At 42.6% G+C, this 22,410-nt stretch overlaps 1 protein-coding gene across 6 annotated transcripts in view; it reads left to right on the top strand.

Annotated features, from left to right (window-relative positions):
- PCYT1B (phosphate cytidylyltransferase 1B, choline) overlaps nt 1–22,410 on the top strand; it is a 116,978-nt gene that overhangs the window by 5,313 nt on the left and 89,255 nt on the right. For 2 of the 6 annotated variants that reach the window (XM_004469702.3, XM_004469699.3), the window contains exon 1: nt 15,939–16,323. The exons of 2 other annotated variants lie outside the window; for them this stretch is intronic. In XM_004469702.3, the coding sequence (XP_004469759.1) occupies nt 16,210–16,323 (114 nt within the window). In that variant the 5' untranslated portion in view covers nt 15,939–16,209. Of the gene's footprint in view, nt 1–15,301; nt 15,575–15,938; nt 16,324–22,410 lie in introns of those variants that run through there. 2 more of the 6 variants (XM_012529503.3, XM_012529504.3) reach the window with 2 other exon arrangements.

Here is a 22,410-nt window from a genome sequence, read left to right as displayed (position 1 = left end):
TAATATCTTTTCCAAACTTCTTTTCCTTAGTTCTACTGATTTGTCTTAAATAAGAGTATAGAATTTAAATGATAATTTCTTTTGAAAGCAAGAACCAGCATGATTAGGTTTTAACAATACCATTGCATTTTCTTTTTTTTAAGATTTATTTTTTATTTATTTCTCTCCCCTTCCCTGTTCCCCAGTTGTCTGCTCTCTGTGTCCATTTGCTGTGTGTTCTTCTTTGTCCGCTTGTGTCAGCAGCACCAGGAATCTGTGTCTCTTTTTGTTGCATCATCTTGCTGCGTCAGCTCTCCGTATGTGTGTGGTGCCACTCCTGGGCAGGCTGCACTTTTTTCACAAGGGGTGGCTCTCCTTACAGGGTGCACTCCTTGCCCGTGGGGCTCCCCTATGTGGGGGGCACCCCTGCATGGCACAGCACTCCTTGCGCGCATCAGCACTGCGCGTGGGCCAGCTCCACACTGGTCAAGGAGGTCCTGGGTCTGAACCTTGGACCTCCCATGTGGTAGGTGGATGCCTTATCCGTTGGGCAAATCCGCTTCCCTGTATTTACTTTTAAAATCCACCTTTAAGAGTTTGCCCTGCTAGACAATATATTCTTTGAGAGTGATGACTGTCTTACTCATCTTAGATGTACGGCTCCTGACATACTGCAGGTGCATAGTAAATGTTTGTTGAATGAGTGAGAGGATTTTAAATAGCTGTTTAATCTATACCCTCTTTGCCCAGGGAGGGTCCTGAGTTTGTCCAGCTAGGGTCATCTCTAGGTCCTTCAGAAGATGGAATGAGTTTCAACCCAGTCTTTGAGGCATGGATGAGTGTTGGGTCCTGGATCAGCCAACTTTAACTCAACTCCAGCCTCTACATTAATGGACACTACCATTAAAACCGGCAAAAAAGATGTTGTGATCATTAACTCTTTACAAGGCTCTCTGCTCCAAACCCTGCCAGACTCCTAGGTTTGTGGTATCTGAAGGCCAGGCCAGACCTACCTAGAGATATTACATCAGACTCACCCTTCCATAACTCTTCCTCAGCTTCCCCAGAGATGGGCAGGAGCTGGACCAGCCTCCAAGAGAGATGGGTAAGACTTGTACACATGTCTGCCCCATTAATTCTTTTCCATGTGGCTTCTACACCATTCCTTGGCATAGCAATTGGGGGACTTTTCTTCAGTGTCACGCAAAAAAATTCAGGATAAAAATGGAGAATTAATAAGAGTATTGTAGCATTTTCTCCATTATACAGTGAAGGAGAGAATTATAATCACGGAGAAGCACAGTAGAAGCCTTCTTGCCCTATGCAATGGAGACTAATAGAGATAAATTGAGAAAAAATGCTTATAATGGGAACTCGTTCAAAAAACGATAAATACATACATTAAACATTTTATTTAAATTTAAAATAAATATATTATTAATTCGCCGATCCTTTGATTGGGCCACTGATTAGAGCTCTGTGTCGTCTTTTTTTCATTAGGCAGACGAGTATGCACTGTCTCTTATTTCCATTTTTGGTTTATTCTAAATGGAGTGAAAACTTAAGGTACTTTGAAAACATTCTGAATGCAGAATCCTAGATTTTTTTTTTTTTACAATTTTGCCCTCTCTTTGATGGATGTCTTGCCCTCACCTAATTTAACAGATTTTTAAAAGCAAAGTGCCTCTATCTTCTTTCCAAAAGAAAGTATTTACTTTTCTTAAAAGCAATTCTTTTTTCTGCAGTTCTATCAATTTACATGATATTTAATTAAATTATATAATTACGGTAACAAGTACAAAGGGCATAAATACATTTGGGGGAAAGTTCAGTTAACTATTCCCAAGAATGGCTTACCTACCTACTAGCCGGAAGCATTCAGAAGGCCCTGAGGACTCAGAGGAAATGGAAAACATGGGTTCATTTTGAAGGTTGAGGAACTTGGAGATTGCTTAAGGGAAATGACTACTATTTCTCTTTGGCTAAAGTGTTAATATAATAGTAATCAGGGCGGGAAGGAAATATTTTTGTCTTCCGTGCCTCTGGTCAACTGCCTTATTTACCAAGCACCTACTTCGTGGCAGGCACTAATTTTTTGAGATATAATTCACAGAACACCAAATTCATGTTTTAAAGTGTGTCATTCAGTGGTTTTTAGTATATTCACAAGGTTGTGCACTATCACCACTATCTAATTCCAAAACATTTTCATCACCCCAAAAGAACCTCATAGCCATTAGCTGTCACTCCCCATTCCCCCTGCTCCCCAACATCCTCAGCCCTAGGGGATGTAGCCATTAATCTACTTTCTGTTATATGAATTTGCCTATTCTGGATATTTCATGTAAATGGAATCATAAATATGAGGGTTTGTGCCTGGCTTCTGTATACCTGCATATGTTTTCAAGGTTCATTCATGTTGTAGCCAGTATCACTACTTCATTCCTTTTTTAAAAATTTTAATTTGAAATAATTTCAAATTTATAGGACAATTGCAAAAAAATATAAAACCGGAACAAAAAACTCCAATATACCCTCTACCCATATTTACCAACCTTTAACATTTTGTCATATTTGTAATCTAATATTATCTATCATGTATTCATCCATCTTATTTTCTAAACATTTGCGTAGGTTGCATACATCATACTCCTTGAACACACAATACTTCATGTGTTTTTCCTAAGAACAAGGATATCCACTTATGTAACCACCTTAAGTACAATTAACAAAGTCAAGAAATTTAACATTGATATAAAGCATAAAGTCTATATTCCACTTTTTTAATTTTCCCAGCCCTTTTGGGCATTTTCTCCTCCATTATTAGTTTCAATCCAGGATGAAATATCACATTTAATTGTCATCTCTTTACTCTCTCTCTCTCTTTTTCTTTTTTCATTGTGGTAAAATATATACAACATGAAATTTCTCTTCTCAACCACTCCCAAGCTTACAGTTCAGTGGGATTAATCCCATTCACAATGTTATGCTACCATCATTACCATCCATTACCATAACTTTTCCTTCACTCCTGAAAGAAATCCCTCACCCATTATGTATTGACCTTCCCACCCCCTCTTGGTATCCTGTAGTCTACTTTCTGACTCTATGGATTTGAATATTCTAATTATTTCACGATAAGTGGAACCATACAACATCTCCTTTTGTATCTGGCTTTTGTCACTCAATACAATGTCCTCAAGATTCATCCATGTTGTAGCATGTATCAGAACTTCATTTCTTTTTATGGCTGAATAATATTCCACTGTATGTGTATACCACATTTTGTTTATTCATTTCTCTGTTGGTGGTCATTTGGGTTGCTTTCATCTTTTGGCTACTGTGCATAATGCTTCTAGAAATATTAGTGTATAGATATCTGTCCAAGTCCCTGTTTTCAATTCTTTCGGGTATATACCTACAAATGGGATTGTCGAGTCATATGGTACTTCTGTGTTTAACTTTCTAAGGATCTGCTAAACTGTTTTCCACAGAGGTTGTACCATTTTACATTCCCACCAGCAGTATATGAGGGTTCCTATTTCTCTACATCCCCCTGGTACTTTTTATTTTCCATTTTTTAAAAAATAGTAACCATTCCAGTGGTGTGAGGTAATGGCTCATTGTGGGGTTTTTAAATTTTTTTATTATTATCTTTTTTAAAAAGATATATAGACCACACAAAATGTTACATTAAAAAAAATATAAGAGGTTCCCGTATACCCCACTTCCCACACACAACCCCCTCCCACTGCTCCCACATCCACAACTTCTTTCATTAGTGTGGTACATTCGTTGCATTTGATGAGTACATTTTGGAGCACTGCTATGCAGCATGGATTATAGTTTATGTTGTAGTTTACACTCTCTCCCAGTCCATTTAGTGGGTTATGGCAGGATATATAATGTCCTGCATCTTTTCCTGCAGTATCATTCAGGACAACCCCAAGTCCTGAAAATGCTCCCATATCACACCTCTTTTTCCTTCTCCCTGACTTCAGCAACTTCCGTGACCACTGTCTCCACATCAATGATATAATTTCTTCCATTGCTAGAGTCACAATAATTCTATAGTATTGATTTCTAGTTCCTTAAAGGCTAATGATGACCAGCATCTTTTTATGTGCTTATTGGACATTTGTTTATCTTCTTCGGAGAAAGGGCTGTTCAAATCCTTTGCCCAGTTTTAATTGTATTTGCCTCAAAGACCCTCAAAGCTGAAGGCTTCTCAACTTTAGTGCTATTGACATTTTGGGCGAGATAATTTTTTGTTACAGAGGGCTGCCCTGTGCATTGTAGGATCCTTGGCCTCTACCCACTAGATGACTGTAGCATCCCCCATGTTGTGACAATCAAAAATGTCTTCAGACATTGCAAAATAATCCTTGGGGTAGGGGAAGATCAGTCCCAGTTGATTGAGAACCATTGCTCTAAAAGATACTCCTAACTGAGCAGGTAAGACATACTAACATGAAAACATAGCTCAGTTTTAGTGGAGTAGTGGAGGTGGTGGAGGTAGAAGCCAGTTCTGAGGGAAGCGGATATGGTTCAAGCAGCTGGGCATCCACTGACCACACGGGAGGTCCTGGGTTTGGCTTCCCAAAAAGAAGATGAGCACACAGAGAGCAGATACCGAGCACAAAACAATAAGGGGGGGGGGGGGGAATAATAAATAAAATAAATCTTTAAAACAATGAAGCCAGTCTCAGTGGATGGAAGACGATTTAAGAATGTGGATTCTGGGAGTGTAAACTTCCCAGATCTGGTTGGTGACTTAGTTAACAATATGGGAGAGAAAAATCAAGGTTTCAAATGAAAATTTGGTAACACTATGAGATAAACAATGAGTCAATATCATAACACAGAAGGAGTGGTAAGGCTGTGTGTATATGAAAGTATCAAAAGTGTGGTATATCCAGAACTACAGGCTTTCTGAGAAGGGGAGTTTGCTCTGAGTTGGTCTCTGGGGCACAGACTCATCCCTTGTGAGGCACGGGGTGTGAATGACTGTTTCCTGGCCTTTCCCTGTCAGCCGAGCTCTCGGCTTCATTTCTCATGTTAGTCTCACCTCTCGGTGGGAATGTGTACACATGTCTCAATCATAGGTTGTTTGGTTGCAAGGAACAGCACCCATGAAGCTAACTTTTTCCGTACAGCATTTGTGTTTTTGGAGGGCAAAAGACTCTGATTAGAATCCACGGAAAGCTAAAAAGCAGGGCTTGGCGAGGACGGGAATCCGGGCACCTTTCAGAGGCCCTCTGAAGGGGTTGTCTATGGACATAGTCATCCTAATCCTCGGCCCATAGCTCAGCTCTGGCCCACTCGGTCTCTATCTCTTAGTTCTAATTCCTGAAAGAGGGAATCTGAGAATCCGATCAGCCACTGAACAGGCAGTGGCTTGGCCCTCTTAGTCAGGTGTCCCAACCCGCTTCCCTGGGCAGTGGGGAGAGGCGGTTTTCAGGGAGGGCGTGAGGGAGAAATAAAGAAATGGGATCCACATCGTAGGTCCTTAAGCCATTCCACCCCCAGTAAAGAGATATTCCCCACTTTTTCTTCTTCTTGAATATTTTCCCCATTTCTCCCCAAACCACACAACACACCTCACAAATGGCTTTACCATTATTGGCCAGTTGCACGCATAGCTCTTACCACCCCTAGCTGAACACTTTCCTTCAGGGTACATGGCACTGCGATCTTGACCTCTGATATTCCTCGCTTTAGAAAGGGAGTTGGGGGTGGGGAGAAAGGGAGTGGGGGGCATATTATGCATAATGGTGTCTATTTAACAATGGCACGGCAGGCAGGCTTCACCTAAAGGAGATGGACGGCAGAACAGTGTCTGAATCCCCTTCGAACCAATCCCCCCCCAATGGCCTAACAGTTGGGAATAAACACCGCAGAACTGTCGGGAGCTGGTACATCCTTCCCACTAGTTAATAAAGTGATGCCCTGCCTTCACAGTCTATTAATTAAGAAGGTAATCAGTGCATGCTTCGAGTTTGGTATTTGAAACTCAAAGGCAATAAAATCAAAACACTACCCAGATTTCTTTTCTCATAAAGAAATGAATAACAAATTAGGGTCACAGAGCTAGAGTAATCACAGTTTGGATGATTTCTCTTGAGCTTGCCTTTAATAACCTGTATTGTTGGGTAGGAAGAAGGAAGGCTAAGTTAATTACCCAGGAAAATCTTCATCAAGGAGTGTTGGTCACACTAGCATAGGGTTTCTCAACCATGGTACTATTGACACTTGGGGCCAAATAATTCTCTGTTGTGGGAGGCTGTCCTGTGCATTGTAGGATGTTTATCAGCACCCCTGGTCTCTACTCACTAAATGCCAGTAGTACTACCTTCCCACACACCAAGGGGCGGCAGCCAAAAATGTCTCCAGACATTGCCAAATGTTCCCTGTGAGGCAACATCACCCTCAGTTGAGAACCACTGCATTAACCACGTACATTTCTTCTCACACCATCCTTACCCACCCTCCACCTTCACCCCTGCCCCATCCTGGCACCCTCCAGGGTTTGCTGTTTAAAACCCTTAGAAACAAACATATTTCATGCCAGGGCTATCTAAGTTTTCTAGGGAATTATTTGAAGAGAAATTGTCTAGAACAAAATTACTTGTCGGGATAACAAGAAGGACACTTTGCATTTCTGTATTGAAAAGTAGCAGACAAAAAGAACAAAGGTATCTATTTAAAGCATTCAACTAAACAGTTTACTTGTATTTAATCCCCCCAAAACCCTCAGGGCATTATTAACCTTATTTTATTGTTGAGGAAACTGAGGGTTAGAGAGGTTAAGTAATTTGCTCAAGAGCACACAGTTTGAAATTCATCAGTGGAGCTGCAAGTCCGAGGGTAGAATTTGTGCATTTCTGCATATTGCCTCAGTGTATATACTTAAAGACATCTAATAAAGAAGGTGACCAGTGTCTATCTTTTAAAAAAAATTTTATCTTTTTTTTAATCTAAATTTTTACTATGAAGAGTTTCATATATATACAAAACTAGACAAAACATTATTTTCCCAGTTGTACTATTCATGTACTCCGTGTCCAGTTTCAACAATGAGCAACTCATGACCCATCTTCTTTCCTCTAGAGCTGCTCGATCTCGGTGCTACTGACATTTTGTCAAGCACACACACCAGACGCGTGTGCAAGGCCAAAGCTAAGGTCTTACTCAATCGACCGGTAAAACTACAAGTCACTTTTAGATTCTGTTTATTATTTACATAGACAGCAAAAGAAACAGTTGCCAACTGTGCCACCGTCCCATGGTCCTTGTCCCACACTCCAAAAAGGACACCAAAACGTCTGTCGCAGAGGAGCCCACCGTAGATGCAGCTGATAGGTTTTCTATTCTGCTCTTCTCCAATGCGTGTGAGGAGTGGGACAGAAAGCCCCAGAGCTCAACAGATCCCAGGAGGCCATGAGAAGCCCCCTCCTGACAGCCTCTCAGGGGAGATAGAGAGGCAAGAAAAAAACAGTTTTTCACAGGCCTCCCACCCTCGTGTTTCAAGAGGATGGCAAGGCGTTCTGCCAAGACTCAGATAAGCGGTGCGCCAAGCTTCCCAGGTGATTCCAATGTACAAGCAAGGCTGAGAACCTTGTAACAGGAATCAGAGATGATGAATTTTGACCCTTAAAGTGTTAGGCTCTCTCTCCCTCTTTTTTTTCCCCCAAGAATAAGGTATTTGAGATACTTATGGGCTTCTGGAAAGATCATTTGTCACCAACAACACCTGTTATTATTCAGAACTTTTCATTTCACTTACAGAGAAGAGAATCTGGTGCATCCACTTCTGCTTGTATTAGAGAGGATGAACCCATCCGATGCTACTGTTCGGAGGATTTATTAGAGAATGTGGAGACATTAACTTGAATGTGTATTGCGTGATGACATCCTCCACTGCCATCTACTGAATGAGTCAAATATAAGATTTATAGGGGCTCAATAAAAGGCTTTATCTAGCCAGGTTGTATCATTAAATGTCAAATAAACTAAATGAAAAGCTTTCAACATGAAGGCTGTTCAAAGATAGCAAAACAAGCAGAGCTTGGGAAATGCCAAGAGGCTGAGGCAGCGTGCAATGACTGGGGACCTTGAAGTCCAACAGACCCAAGTTTGAAATATGGCTCTGCCACCAACTTTGTGACTCTGGGCAAATCATTGAATGTCTCTGAGCATCGATATGCATCGATATTCTTATCTGCAAATTGGGCAAAATGCCTGTGCCTGCCACAGCATAGGGCTTCATAAATTATTAAGTCTTATTATTCCAGACAATGCATTGTTTAGAATATCTGGAGGAGGGACACCCAGGTCCGGCTCACCCTAAGGAAGGTGTGGTGGGCAGAACATCGGCCTCGAAGGTACCCATGCCCTAATCCCTGGCACCTGTGACTGTGTTACCTTACATGGCAAAAGGGACTTTACAGATGTGAGTCACTTAAAGATCTTGGGATGGGAGAGGTTATACTGGATTGGCCAGGTGGGCCCAAGGTACTCACAAGGGTCCTTTTAAGAGAAAGAGGGACCCAGAAGAGTTAGAGAAGGAGCTGCTCAGACTGAAGCAGAGATGGGAGTGATGCAATTGCAGGCTTTGAAGATGGAAGAGGCCACCATGAGCCAAGAACTGCGGGCAGCCTCTCGAAGCCGGAAAGGGCGAAGAAACATTCTCCCTTTGAGCCCTCAGGAGGCGTGCAGCCCTGCCAATACATTGATTTTTAGCCTGGTGAGACTCTTTTCAGGCTTCTGACTTCCAGAACTGTAAGATAAGCAATGTGTGTTGTTTTAGGACACTACATTTGTGGTCATTTGTTGTAGCAGCAACAAAAAACTAACACAGAAGATGAAACCCAAACTCTCTTGAGCATTCAAAGATTCCGAGTGAAGATTGTGCAAGATGAAGGGCAATGTTGGAGGCCATGTCATTCAAAATCTATTAGTGCAAAGTCCAAGAACTATAGGAGTTGACTTGCAAATGAGTTTATCCAGCCTGGCATCAAAAGGTCTCGATTCCTTCTTTGCCAGTAAAAGCCATTTGTATCCCGTTCAGAAGGCCCCTGGTAAAATCCTCGGGACCCTGCAGCAGTTGCTGCAGTCCTGGAAGACTGTGTTTGGTGGGAAAGCAAGAAGGACGAAAGCTGCTTATGACAGATCATTAGCAAAGACAGACGCCACTATAGGGGTGTTGGAAAAAAGTGTCAATGTGCTCAACCATTTCGGAGGACGATTTGATAAGAATCAAAAAACATGTACCAAAAGCCTTAAAAATGCAGGTAGTCTGACTCAGCAATTCAACTTGTAGGAACAGTTATCCTAAGGGGGAAAAAAAAGCTGGAAAATGTGCATCTCATTAGCCTGCTTAAAAAACCTTTCATGATTCCCCTAATTGCTTATAGAATAACATTGGGGGAGACTGGAGGGAGACAGTAGTACCTCCACTTAGGAAGGGTATGAAAGACTGGCAGGTGTTTGTACAGGCGGTCGCTTGGTCTAGCCTTGAACCTGGTTAGATGATTCACCTCTAAGGTCCCTGAGCCACCTTTTGCTACATTTGATCTTTTTCATTCAAGTCACTGAAACTGTGATTGCGGCTAATAGTTCCAATGCCAAGCCAGTGCCTGGCCTTGTCCTTTCATATCAGTGATCATCCAATTTTGTGGATTAAATAAATTAAAATGGCATACGTGCATGAAATCAAGCCATTAAGTTTAAAATTACCTATATTCTTTCACTTGTTCACTGACATTCAGATAATATGGTTGGCGTGCAAACATTGTGGATCCAAATCGTGCTCAATTCCAAATGAGGAATCTTTATTCATTTTGTTTTCTCTGTTGTATTGTCTATTTCAGCCACGTGTCTGGACCCAGACCCTGTCAGGGAGGGACCAAAATTTACACAGCATTCTAGAGCATGATGGCGGCTCTGTTTGGAGTTTTGATTAAACTGCACTACATGTGTGATTATAACTTGTAAACAGATGATTAGATATTAATTAGACAATAAGTGATTGTAAAGCACTTAGAAAATAAAAGTGTTTATAAATACCACCAAGAAATAGCAACAATAATTCTTTACTGACTACACAGCTGCTAAAGTCAACAAGACTGATTTATTCCAGCTAAGGGCAACTTTAATTTATGCAAAAAAACCTGCCATCCTATCTGTTTTGCTGCAGCAAAACAAACTACGATATATTTACAATTTTGATTTTATCATCACTACTTAGATAAATGCATCTCATTTTGATTTTAAAAACATACATGTCTTTTAGGACCTTCTCAAAAACTCAGGCACAACCATTAAGGTATGGTGCCCTTGAGGCCTAAGAATTGTAGCCCCCTACTGCCCATCTCTCTGACTTAGGTCAAATATTTATTTCTTTTAAATATAAAATGTAAGATGACATTTCATTAGCAGTACTTTCATTAATGCAGTGGGTTTGGTTTGTCACACCTCATCTGTCTTCTTACTCCCCAGCACCTTAGAACCAACTGTGCTTAGACTCAATAAAGTTTGGTCGAATGAATGAGTAAATGTCAATTCTTTTTTGGTTCTTATAGAAGCTCCGGGGGCGGGGAGGAAGATTTTCTTCCAAAAAATAAGTTTTGATGCTCTAAGACTTTTTATGCCTGACCGTTACCTTTTCTCCCTAGTGGCCTTTGCAGATCACGGGCCTGGTGACTCTAGCAATGCATCTGGGTTTACTTTTCTGTCATAAGTAAATTCAAATGCCAATGATGAGTCCAAGTTCATGATTGTATAGATAAGAAATGAATGGTGTGAGTACAAGCGAATAATGCTTCACGAACAGGAATTCAGCAGAAAAGGGGTGTAGGGATTATATTGGGTGATGAGATATGCATGAGTTAGCTCAGCAACCTTGTTAATAAAGCAAGTCTAACTAAATCAAAGAGTGAGGCAGTGTGGTTTGGAGGAAAAAGTGATCAAGCTTTGCTTGAGGAGATCTGGATTCAAGTGATGCTTCTGCCACTTACTGTGTGGCCTTGGTCAAGTCATTTAAACTCTCTGAATCTATTTACTCACTTGAAAATTGTCAGTACTGTATTAAAAAACTTGTCACTCTCAGAGTACCCTTAGTGACATAATTCAGTTGTGTAAAAGTACTCAGTGAGTGATGACGTGCTTTACACTGTGTAAGACTTGTATTGCCATTATTTCCCTGGAGTGGGTGAAAGGATACAGGCATGCTTTCATCACTTAGTATGGTGAAGTTTTTTCCTGGACTAGTCAGACGTTAGCCATATGTGGACAACTGGGAAAGTGGCTCCAGAGAGAGCAGTAAAAATAACAAAATTCCACAGAGGAGTATTAATGATTTCCAGGAAATCTTCAGTTCTGTCAACTTTATCCTGTTTCCCCCTTCCTTCTTTGTAATAAATTCCTTTGTTCAGCAAATCTGAGGTAGTGAGAAAATATGAATAAAAAAGGAAAGGGAAACCTGGAAGCAGTAGTGCGCCTAGAGTGATGGTGTAGGGGAAGGTTTGGAACGAAGGACGTCTCACGTGACTTTCTTGGTAAATATTAGAGCAGTGCAATATATGTAGGGCACACGGATTGTAGTTAAATCATTTAAAATTTTTTCCTAGGGTTGTCCTAACATTTTTACACAATGGATATATAACTTCTAGCAGCACAACTAGATGCAAGATTGAAAACTAGAAGAGAAGGGAAAGGTATTTTTAAAGATGAGGAAGCTTAAAAGTCCTGCCCACTTAAAAAAGAGGCGAAAAGATATTTATACATGGTGTTAAGCCTCACGTGTGGATGAAGCTATGGAAGGTATTTTGCCCTAAGGATCAGATTGTATGGAAACTTTATAATGGGGCTCTGGAATGGTGTCTTAATTTGAGATCCCCCAGAAGTAGACCCCGAGGCAAGGATTCGAAGGCGAGTAGTTTAGTTGGGGGCGGGGGGATTCCAAGAAACACCCCGAGGGGGTGGGCATGTGAGACCAGGAAAGGAAGGCAGCCGCCCCAGGGTGCCCTGCCAAACAAGCGGCCACTGTGGGCAGTTGGAACTTAATCCCGCTGGGGGAACTCTGGGAATGTGCAGAACCTGCAGTTGAGAGTTATCCCACTTGAGGTCTAAGGGAATCGGGTTGTTTTTTACAGCAAGTCTCCTCGGTGATTGGTCGAGAGCTCTTGGGGGTGTGGGTGGGAAGGGGTTTCCGGTGACGAGAGAAAGCCCTCAGGCGAGAGCTGCCGGCGGGCGCAGCTGGCAGTGGGCCAGGTGTTTACAACAATGGTGGGACCTAAGGGGATAGAGCAGCGGCTCCAACAGCATCTGCTACCTGGAGATTATTTTCGTTCTTCCCCGCACAACTTTGGAATGGCATTTTCAACCATTTGGTATTATTGATATACAGACCACTGGTAAGAAGGATGACTAGATGTCATTTGCAGAACTCTTCCAAACTAAAGAGAAGCCCTCTGTGGCTCGATTTCCTCACCTGCAAAATGGAACCTCTCTACCTATTTGATCAGGTGTGGTGGGAATACCTGGACTAGGGCTTAGAACATAAGAGGTGCTCAGTGAGTGGTCGGGGCAGCACCGACCTTCTAATAAGGTCTGGCAGAAGGCATGCCTGACTTGCAGAGGTTACAAGACTCTGGGGCCCTGTCCCCAAAGGTTCCCTGGGAAGTTTCTGCGCAGCCTGCCTTCAACACGTGTCTTCTGCCTCCGCTCACTGGAAAGACCTCTCTCCCCAGCTTTGTTCCTCAGTTTCAGCTTTCTTGTTGCCTCTCCTGGAGCCCCCACGCAGCTTTCTGTTTGCTCACTTGCTGACCACTGCCTGCCTGCCCACCATCCTGTACCCAACCCTTGATGTCTTTTTCAGTGTTCATTTTTTTTCCATGCTTACAAAAGTAATATACACTTATTTTTGAATACTTGGAGATAGAAAGAGATAAAAAAGAAAACAAAAATCCTCCATAATCCCACAGTTTAACGATTTCACTGTTGTCATTTTGGTCTATTTCCCTCCAGTGCTTTTTTCTCTACATGTACATATTACATAATTGGGATCATTTTTCGAATCATATTGTGTAGTCTCCTTTTTTCACCCATATTAGAATTTCTTCAAAAACATGACTCAGTACTCTTATTGCTGTGAATAGTAACATTTTTTCCTTTTATAAATAATTCTGCATTAAGCATCTTTGTGTGCCTCTCTGATTATTTCCATGGGGAAAAATTCCCAGGTGGAATCACTGGGTCATAAGGCATGAACATTTTTAAAGCCGTTAGCGTGTACTGACCAATGTCCTTCATGGAGTTTTTAACAATTTTCATATGCCTTTAGATTTGTGCAAACCACTGTCATAGTCAGGATTCGAACCACTTCTATCACCTGGATAAACTCCCTCTTCCTCTCCCTTTTTAGTCACCCCCCAACCCATTACCCCTAGAGGGCTGTGGACTACTTATATATTCCGTATATATGGTATGGAATGAACTGATCATTCCCAGTTAATTGTCTTGATAGCATTACAGTGGCCCAAGTTAAAATAAGCCATGCAGGTATTAGTAAGGAGAAATTCCTGAATCAGGTGGCAGTAGCAGCCAAGAGTCGCCAGAGTGGGTGGCTCTGGTAGGGACTGCCTACAAGAGTCTTTCTGCCATCAGGCCTGCAAGACATGCTGGGATTCAGACTGGGCTGTGGGAAGAGAGGCAGGAAGAAGCCAAGAAGAGGTTGGAGTCCATTAGTGGGAATGGAACTGGAGAGCTGGCTGGCTCTCAAGGCAATCGGAGAGGTGTGTGAATTGCTAGGTTCAAGGATTTTGGATGAATGTGTGTCAGGTACAACTTGGATTTAGCACAAGGTGGGACTGAGGGCTAAGGGTCTGCCTTGGGTGACAGTGAAGATACTTATCCCAGGCAGAGGCCATGTCTTGGTTCACTGGGGCAGGGGAGGATGGTGAGGGGAGGGAGAGGGCGCCTGCTGCCTTTGAGATAGAAAAGGAAAGCAGCCTGGCTGGGAAGCTAAGGGCATGGTCCAGGCTCTTGGGCAAGAGAAGCTCACAGAAACCTGGCCAGACACCAGGACCTTGCTGGATAGGCAGATGAATAGGTGTGCCTCCCATTCTAGAGAGGGCATTAGAGCACCAATTGGGATCCAGGTGGTCCGTTCAGTGGCCCAGAACACAGCAGGGTTAGGGGTTATGTGCTTTCCCACGGGAACATGTGGCTCAAAGGCGAGGGAACTCCAGCTTTAGCATGTGTCGGCATCACCTGGAGGATTTGTCAAAACAGATTCCTGGCTCCACCCCTTGAGTTTCTGATTCAGTAGGTCTGCGATGGGGAGTGAGAATTTCTAACAAGTTCCTAGGAATGCTGCTACAGCTCCTCTGGGGACCACACTTTGAGAACCTCTGTTCTAAGGCAAAGAAGATACTGGGATTTGAGTAACAATCTCACCCCCACATCCCCCAGCGTGGCTGGGAAAGGGACTCTTAAATATCCTGCAGGGCTTGGCTCTTATTGGTTGAAGGGCTGGGAAGAGCTGAACCTGTAGCTTGTGGTGGTTTGTGCTTCTAGGAGGGCAACTGGGATAGGAGAAACCTGGCCCCTTTACAGGTGACCCAAGCACCACTGGGAATCTTCTGTCGCAGAGGAATTTTCTCAAGAGTAGGCAATAATGCTGTCAAGTGATGTCATTGCAATTTAAAGTGGCAGGATCCATAACTGTCAAACTGTGTAAATCTCTAAAGCAAAATCCAGTTTTTCTTCCTTTTTTTTTTTTAGGACTAACGCTGTTTGCTTATTTGAGAAGTAATAAAAATAAGATCCCCTGACATTAGTGTGGCATATTCTAGTTTGTAAAGTGCTTTCAAATGATATCTAATTTGATCTTCCACAGTTTTGAGGGGGAGGCAGGGTTGGTATTTTTATCCCATCCTTTGGATCTCAAAGTATGGTCCCTGGACTTAGCACTGGGCCTGTGCGTGACAAATGCTGGCAATTATCCGGATTTATATTAATGTTGTTGAAAGCGTTGACATTTCACTAGAATGAATTCCTTTGTAAGTTATTTTTTCTGCATGTGCGTCTTCAGAACACCCCTCTTAAAATGCGGCTATTCCTGGACGATTTAGACATTAAGGCACATCCGTCTTTACCGCTCCATCTCAGATACTTCTCTCGTTGCCATGAGGATTTGGCCGAGAGCAGGTTGCTTAGGAAAGGGGACCCAGGACTGGTAAAATGGAAACAGAGGAATAATAGGCCAGTGCACGCAACAGGGTACTGAAGCGCAGATAGGGGCAAGACTTCCGGGAGGACGCTGGGGAGGGCTGGGGAGGGGGAGGAGTGGCCGAGGGAGGCCGCAGTTAGGGAGGGCAGCCTGCGGTGGGAGGCGGGCTGTCCAAGACCAGCTCCTCTTCCTCCCCTAAAGTTCCTCCTAGGGCATCCCCAGAGGCGGCTCCGGCGCAACACCAGGCCTCAGGGGCTCTGGCTAGTGTTGCAGTCCAGGGGTGAACACTCCGGTCCCCCCCCCCCCCCCCCGGGAATGCTCCGAGAGCCCCTCCGCGGCCACCTGACAACTGTGGGCACGGTGAGTGTGGGTTCCAAAGTGGCTTTTGGCTTCCGGGCAACTCTCCATTTGGCAAATAATTCGGCCTGCCGCCCCCTGTACCCTCGTGCCAGGCACAGGGTCCTTTCTTAGTGGAGGGCTGCTCTGGGTTTTTTTTTTTTTCTCCAGCCCTCCCAGGGCCGCTCAGGAAGTGGTTTCCTCTTATCTGGGTAGTGCAGCCCGGGGGCCTGAGCCCGGGATGGCCCGAGACCTTTGAAACTGAATTAACCCGAAGAAACAAAAGCTGCAAGTTCAGGCCCCCGTGGGCCCGGCCGGCCAGCCAATGGGGCCCGGCCGTTCCCCGGCGGAGTGGTACTATGATGACAGTAGCCAACCAGCGCGCTTCATGCAAATGAGGGAACTGTATCCCGCACCCGCGGCTCCAGCGCCGGCTGGTTGTTATAGTGATAAACTGAGGCCTTGCCTCTGGGTTTCTCCCTGAGAGGAAGGGGCGCCGGGGGAGGGGACCCCTATACTGCCCCCAGGGAAGAGAAAAAAAGAGAAGGGAAGGAGGAGAGAGATGGGGCGGGGAGGGGAAAATACATGACAAAGAAAACATTCTCTGTCTGGGAGGAGACTCACCGAGAGTGTAGAGCTGGAGGGAGCATTTACTGGCCATGCCAATACTTAGTGATGCTGAGTCAGAAACAGGTATCCCAAAATGCTTTTCCAATGAGCCTCCCTCAGAAACCATGGAGGAAATAGAGCACACATGCCCACAGCCTCGACTGGTAAGTAAAGACAAAGGATGCAAATGTATGCGTGGCTATGGCACAAAATTGTACCTTCTGCTCCCGCAGCCAGAGAGGAAAATGATGCTTAACAGGATTTTCATGTAAATGAGAATGGAGCTACCGCCTAATCCTTCTCAGCTGTTTATACTTAGCTTCTATACCGGGCGCTGCTCTCAGCTTACAAAGCATGATTGTATTGGCTGGGTAGGAAACGGGCTGCTTGGGCTATGCCGTGGTTTTTTTTTGTGCCTTGGGAGGAGGGAATGGCCTTTTTCTCCTTTCAGGTGTATTCTCGTCGGAAGAGAAAAATCCTGCAGTTTGATTTTAAAATGGAATTCTCTTCGCAGAGCTTGCGAAGAGTCCCTTGTTAAGTTTGAAAATCCTAGCTAAGGAATGATTCTGTCCTCAACTGAATTTTGTGCCTAATGCCAATTTGGGAAAGATGAGAGCGACCTGGGAGCAGAACTTGCCCATTCATTTGAAAATTTAAAAAATAAATAAGTGCAAGAGTCCCTCAGTGAGGTGTTTAGGCACAAAGTGCATTTTAAATGAATTGTAAAATTTTCCGGACTGGCTTGGAGGGGTTTCTCTTCAGGTAGTGGAAACCTGGGGGCACGACATTTATTTAGGAAGAGGTTGCATGTGTTTAATAATGAAAGCAGTGCACTCAGAGGACCCAGCCTTGTGGGATAGAAGAGCTTCCTTCCATCTCAGTAACTGGTATCCCCAATTTGGTCAGGTCCCCTGCCCCTGGTCATGATCTCTTAAGTAGATGTGGAAGTTCATTCTCAACCCCCTCAGTGTCTGTCAAAATAAAAAACCCCAAAGGGGTGGTGGGTTTTCTGTGGCCTGAAAGTTTTGTGGAACTTGGGGAGATCTCTCTTTAAACCCCCAAATCCAAAGGATACACACAGTAGAGCTCTCCTCGCTAGAGATTTTCCTGAACTTTGCCCACATTATAAGGTGCGGTATTTTGATTGGCTGTGGAGTTTGACCCTGGGAAGAGGTTCATTAAGGATTTTGTGATGTGGTAGTTCCTGTGACACCTCCAAAACGAGGGCTCGTGGATTCAAAGGCCAGCGCGTTATGGGAATGTTCTTTCTTAACATGGTCAGTAAGGGTTCGAAGGCAGATTTAGAACAACTTCCAAACGAGCAGGAAAACAAAAGAAGTTCTATTAGAGCTTTATGGGCTTTTGTTCATTATGTCTCTATTTTGTTAAAAATATATTTTGTTACAGTAGTTTAATAGTAATTACTCCCCAGCACTTAAGCCCCTTACTGAAAGACATACACAATATAGCTTCTATGTTCTCATGGGATACAAGCCATCCCAATAAGTTCATTACTAAGGGATTCCTTTGAGCCAGTCAAAATCTCATGATTCCATTTAAAGATCATCCAAAACCTTTTTTACAGAAAACCCAATGTTCAAATTTGCATCACATGTCTTCCTGACAGGTAAAGGGCAGTGAAGACCAAAACTGTATCCACCTTCAGCTAGCGTGTCATTCCACCCTCGTGTCCACCTCTTTCCCTTCATTTTTCATCTCTTAGCTGTTTTGCTCCTGGGTAGTTTCTGCCTGAGATGGGCAGAGAAAATCAAGGAAAGGAAGCAAATGCAAGTTACCATCCACTTTCACTTGTGATAGCTCATTCCGTGGTAACTCACAAGACCCATGCAAATGTGTCAATGTTACATCCCCGCCTTCCTGCCCATTTTCAAATGAAGAAACTGAGGTTCAGAAAGGTAAGTGACTTCCTCAAGGTCACATGGTTACGATAGGGCAGAGATGGGATTTGAACCCAGAGCTCTACACCCGAGTAGTAGAAGCGCTTTCCCGTGCAACACACTGACTCTTAAGTGAGATTAATTCTCTTCCTGTCTTTTTGGTAGTTTGAGTTTAAAGTGTGTATGCATGCCGGCACGATAGGGATGTACAGAAGGTGAACTGTTGAACTGTGAAAGTGATTACTTTGATCTGTTTTGATAAAAGTTTCCCCTGTCATCCGTCATTATCATGGACAACTGAAAATTGACTGTTTAAGTAGCGGCTGCAACCAATTTATAAACCACTACTAAATTTTTTTGGTACTTTTCTCCTCTCAGCAAACTTTATTTGACTAGACCACTGTAAGGTTGTATTCTAAATTTAGGCTTATACTTCAGAGCCCAACTTTCCTTTGCTGATGATTTTTCTTTAAGAACGAAGGCACGTGTTAACTGTGCAACAAAGTGTGTTGATGTAAAGAGAGTGAATGCAAGTGAGAATGTAAAACTGGCGTTTCTAGTTATGGGTTTGAGTGGATTCTGTTGATCCTTGTATGTTGGGAGCGATAAAAAGAATGTATGCCGTACTCAGCGAGACGCAAGCCACGAGCCCCAGTTCGCAGCCCCGCTGGCCGGGGCAGTCACACTTGTAGTTGTAAGATCCTGATATATCAAATTATATGAATTCTGTGTTTCTCGTAGCACCCAAGCATGTCAACCAAAGTCATAATGGGTCACTGATGCTTGGCCACAGCCATCAGCAGGAAGTGGCTGCTGAGTTGCTTAACTAACTTTGAAAAGTGCATGAAGGATTTGAGAGGGGCCTGCTTACAGAGTCAGCTCCACGTTTTGATTCCGCATCAGAGGCCAAACTTGAATTCAGAGAGTTTAGAGGAAACAGAACTCAATAATGAAACATTGTCTTAAAAAAAAAAAAAAGAGCAATTTGCCAAAGCGGTTCTAATTGTACTGACTGAGGCACACATTGGCTCCCCAAGCTCTCTCCAACTTTACCAGGGAAATGGAAAAGGAAATTTCTGGACATAGACCATACCGGTTTGCATCAAGACCTTGAATAGGAACTTAGGTCCCTCAATGGCATTGTCTGTAAATAGAATTTTTATTTAAATCTCAGTAATTGTGTCAAATGCCCTTGTAGCATGGCACATGAGAAAGGTGTGGACAGCATTTCTGTACCTGTGTCTACATGTGTTTGTCTATCTTATTTACAGTTGTCCATTATGGTGCAGTTTAATTCGGCCCGCATTGATTGAGAACCTACTATGTGCTAAGCTCTGAGCCCTCAAGTACTTTTCGGTCTAGACACTCCAAGGAAGAGACTGATACCTACACAGTTTCAATACAGTTTGATAAGGGCACAACGTGCTAAGAGGTGTGTTACCAGGTGCAGTGGGGACAAGAGGAGCGAGCGATGCATTCCCTGAAAAGCTTGTCAAAGTTTACCAGGCAGAGATGCTGAGTAGAAACCCATCTTGTCATCACTGTATCCCTGTTCTCTAACACAGGGCTTAAGATTTTACGGATGTGAAGGAAGAAGCTGGCATACCTAAATAAACAGGACTTTAAAGCAATCTATATTTTAGATACACATAAGGGGCAAATCATATTGTGGATATGATTGAATCATGTTTCAATAGGAAATTTTTCTGAAAGGTATACATGTAGTATTTCCCTCTGCCTTATTCTTCCTTGGAGGGAAAAATAAGAAAGGAGGGGAGTAAGTAGAACAAAAAAATATTGATTAAAAAAAAACTAGAAAAGAAATAACAGAAGACGAGCTAGCTTTTATGATAGAGCCTATATCTTAGGAATGTAATCTTATCACCTTTACCCACTTTCCACCGTGCTTGGGTTGGAGATGTTTCTGAGAACTCTTTCCATGGTTACAATTCTTGATCCCCAGCTAATTTTCAGTTGTTTACTATTTTAGTGCTTCGACATGATGCAAGGTTACTCATAAGGTTGACACCCATCCTGAAGGCTGTCTGCTTGAAGACTTGGTTAATGACCTTGGCCAAGTTATATTAGGGGTACGTTCTGCTGACAAAAGGAAATTGTAATTCTACCCTGCAATAGCTACTTCCATGAAGATGAATGTACCATGGATCAACTGAGTTGGCCTTGAGAAAAAAAAAAAGGCTGGTTCGATATGTCACTTTCGCAGGAGTTCATTTCAGGCTTTACTTCAAAGTGGAGCAGTGCCAAGAGACTGCTGTCTTGCAGAAGGTGCATTATGTCATTTGGGAGGTAGGATGCTCACCCACTAGTGCTCAGAAAGATGATTAGATTTCCAGAAACATCAATGCTTTCCTTTACTAGTATCACCATCCATTTAGCCACTACCCTAGAATCCATTTTTACAAGTGAGGCCCTCTTAATGCGCCATATAGTTGAAAATAAACAAACATGAGCTTCCTAGGGCATTTACTGTGGTCAACTGGATTTCTGCCCAAGGTTATTATTAGACATCTTCCTGCTGGGCTCAGTCCAAATGCAACATCCATTTCTTGCAGATTGATAACAGTCAGACATATTGAGCATGAAATCAATGAATTTATTTCCTCTATTCTTTTAAGTTTGTTCTCTTAGTAACACCCAAACCCCCAATTTCTTAATGTTAAACTCCTTATGGAAGAGGTGAAGCTAAGTCAAATATAAAAATATAGTTTTTTTTTTCCCTGTTTGAACATAGAAACACCAAAAGGGTGCATATATCTTCATTCAGGCAGTGAGGAGATAAGACATAACAGAAAACTTGGTGTCCCCTACCAGGCCCTACTGGGAGCTATAGTTAGCCAAGTGGTTAACAACTTCCATTCATAGCATTGAACCCAGTGCGAAGGAGAGATAAAAGAAGTGAATCTATACTCCCTGCCCTTGAAGATCATTTCCATTTAATAGAAGGTGGTAGTTTGGTATGTGGAAGTAAGCCAGGAAGCTAAAATCCCTTAAGAGAGTTTTTCTGTAAGTTTGGTTTTAATATCTTGGACTTTCTTAAAAGCTGTATTTTATCCCTTGATACTCCTCAAAGGGAGGACTCAACCTGATCCCTAAGTTAAGACAAGTGTCTGCATTTAAAGAAAAGATGCGACTTGCTGAGTTCCAAATACATTTTTGGACATGGAAAGGGACATCTATTTTTAAAAAGGTAATTTTTATTTTTTATTTTTAAAGGAGCTTTAGATTACATAAATATCACGTCGAAAATATAGGGATTTGGGGGACTTGGAGTTGTCTTGAATGATATTGCAGGGACAGATGCAGGACATTATATATCCTGCCATAATTCACTGAATGGACTGGAGGAGAGTATAAATGACAATGTAAACTATAATCCATGCTGTGTAGCAGTGCTCCAAAATGTATTCACCAAATGCAGTGAATGTGCCACAATGATGAAAGAGGTTGTTGATGTGGGAGGAGTGGGAGTGGGGTGAGGTGTGGGGTATATGGGGACCTCTTATATTTTTTAATGTAATATTTTTTGTGATTTATATATCTTTTTAAAAAATTATAAAAAAATTGCTATTAAAAAACAATGGTGTAAAAGTAGGGCAACAAAAGGAAATTGTGATTACAACAAAAATGTTTTTGAAAAGAAAACCAACTTTATATTCCTACCTAGATTTATAAAAATAAGAGAGAATGAAAAGTTACTAATAGCAAAAATAAAATAGGGTTTTACTGATAGTTGTGAGTATACTTCTTGTTAAAAATAAAACCATTTCCATATTGGAAAAAGAAAGAAAATATAGGGGATTCCCATAAACCCCCCTCCTTCCCCCTCCCACACTTTCCCCCATTAACATCTTTCATTAGGGTGGTACATTTGTTAAAATTGATGAACACATATTGATGCATTGCTACTAACCATGGTCTGTAGTTTACATTGTTTTACACTCTGTTCTGCACAATTTTATAGGTTTTGACAAAATGTATAATGGCTGATAACCATCATAATATCATGCAGAATGATTCCAATGTCTCAGACGTGCCCCATGTTACACCTATTGTTCTCTCTCACTCCCCTCAGAACCTTTGATGGCCACTGTCTTTATATCAATATTACAAGTTCTTCCATTACTTGAATAATCATAAGTCTGCTTTAGTCCATAGTTGCATTCCCCCTTTGCTTGTTTGTTCCTCTGTCTTGAGGATTTGAGGATGGTGATGCCCAACTCTGCTTCCATTTGAGAGGGGGCTTAAATCCCATGGGGCAGATGGATGGAATTGTATTGCTTGCAGTTGAAGATATTCTCTGCTTCTTGGGTTGGGCATTGTCCATTATCATCC

Source organism: Dasypus novemcinctus, chromosome X (genome assembly GCF_030445035.2).
Source record: "Dasypus novemcinctus isolate mDasNov1 chromosome X, mDasNov1.1.hap2, whole genome shotgun sequence".
In the NCBI taxonomy this organism is placed as follows: Eukaryota; Metazoa; Chordata; class Mammalia; order Cingulata; family Dasypodidae; genus Dasypus; species Dasypus novemcinctus.
Note: the sequence above shows the minus strand (reverse complement) of the source record. Positions and strands in the feature narration are given on the sequence as shown.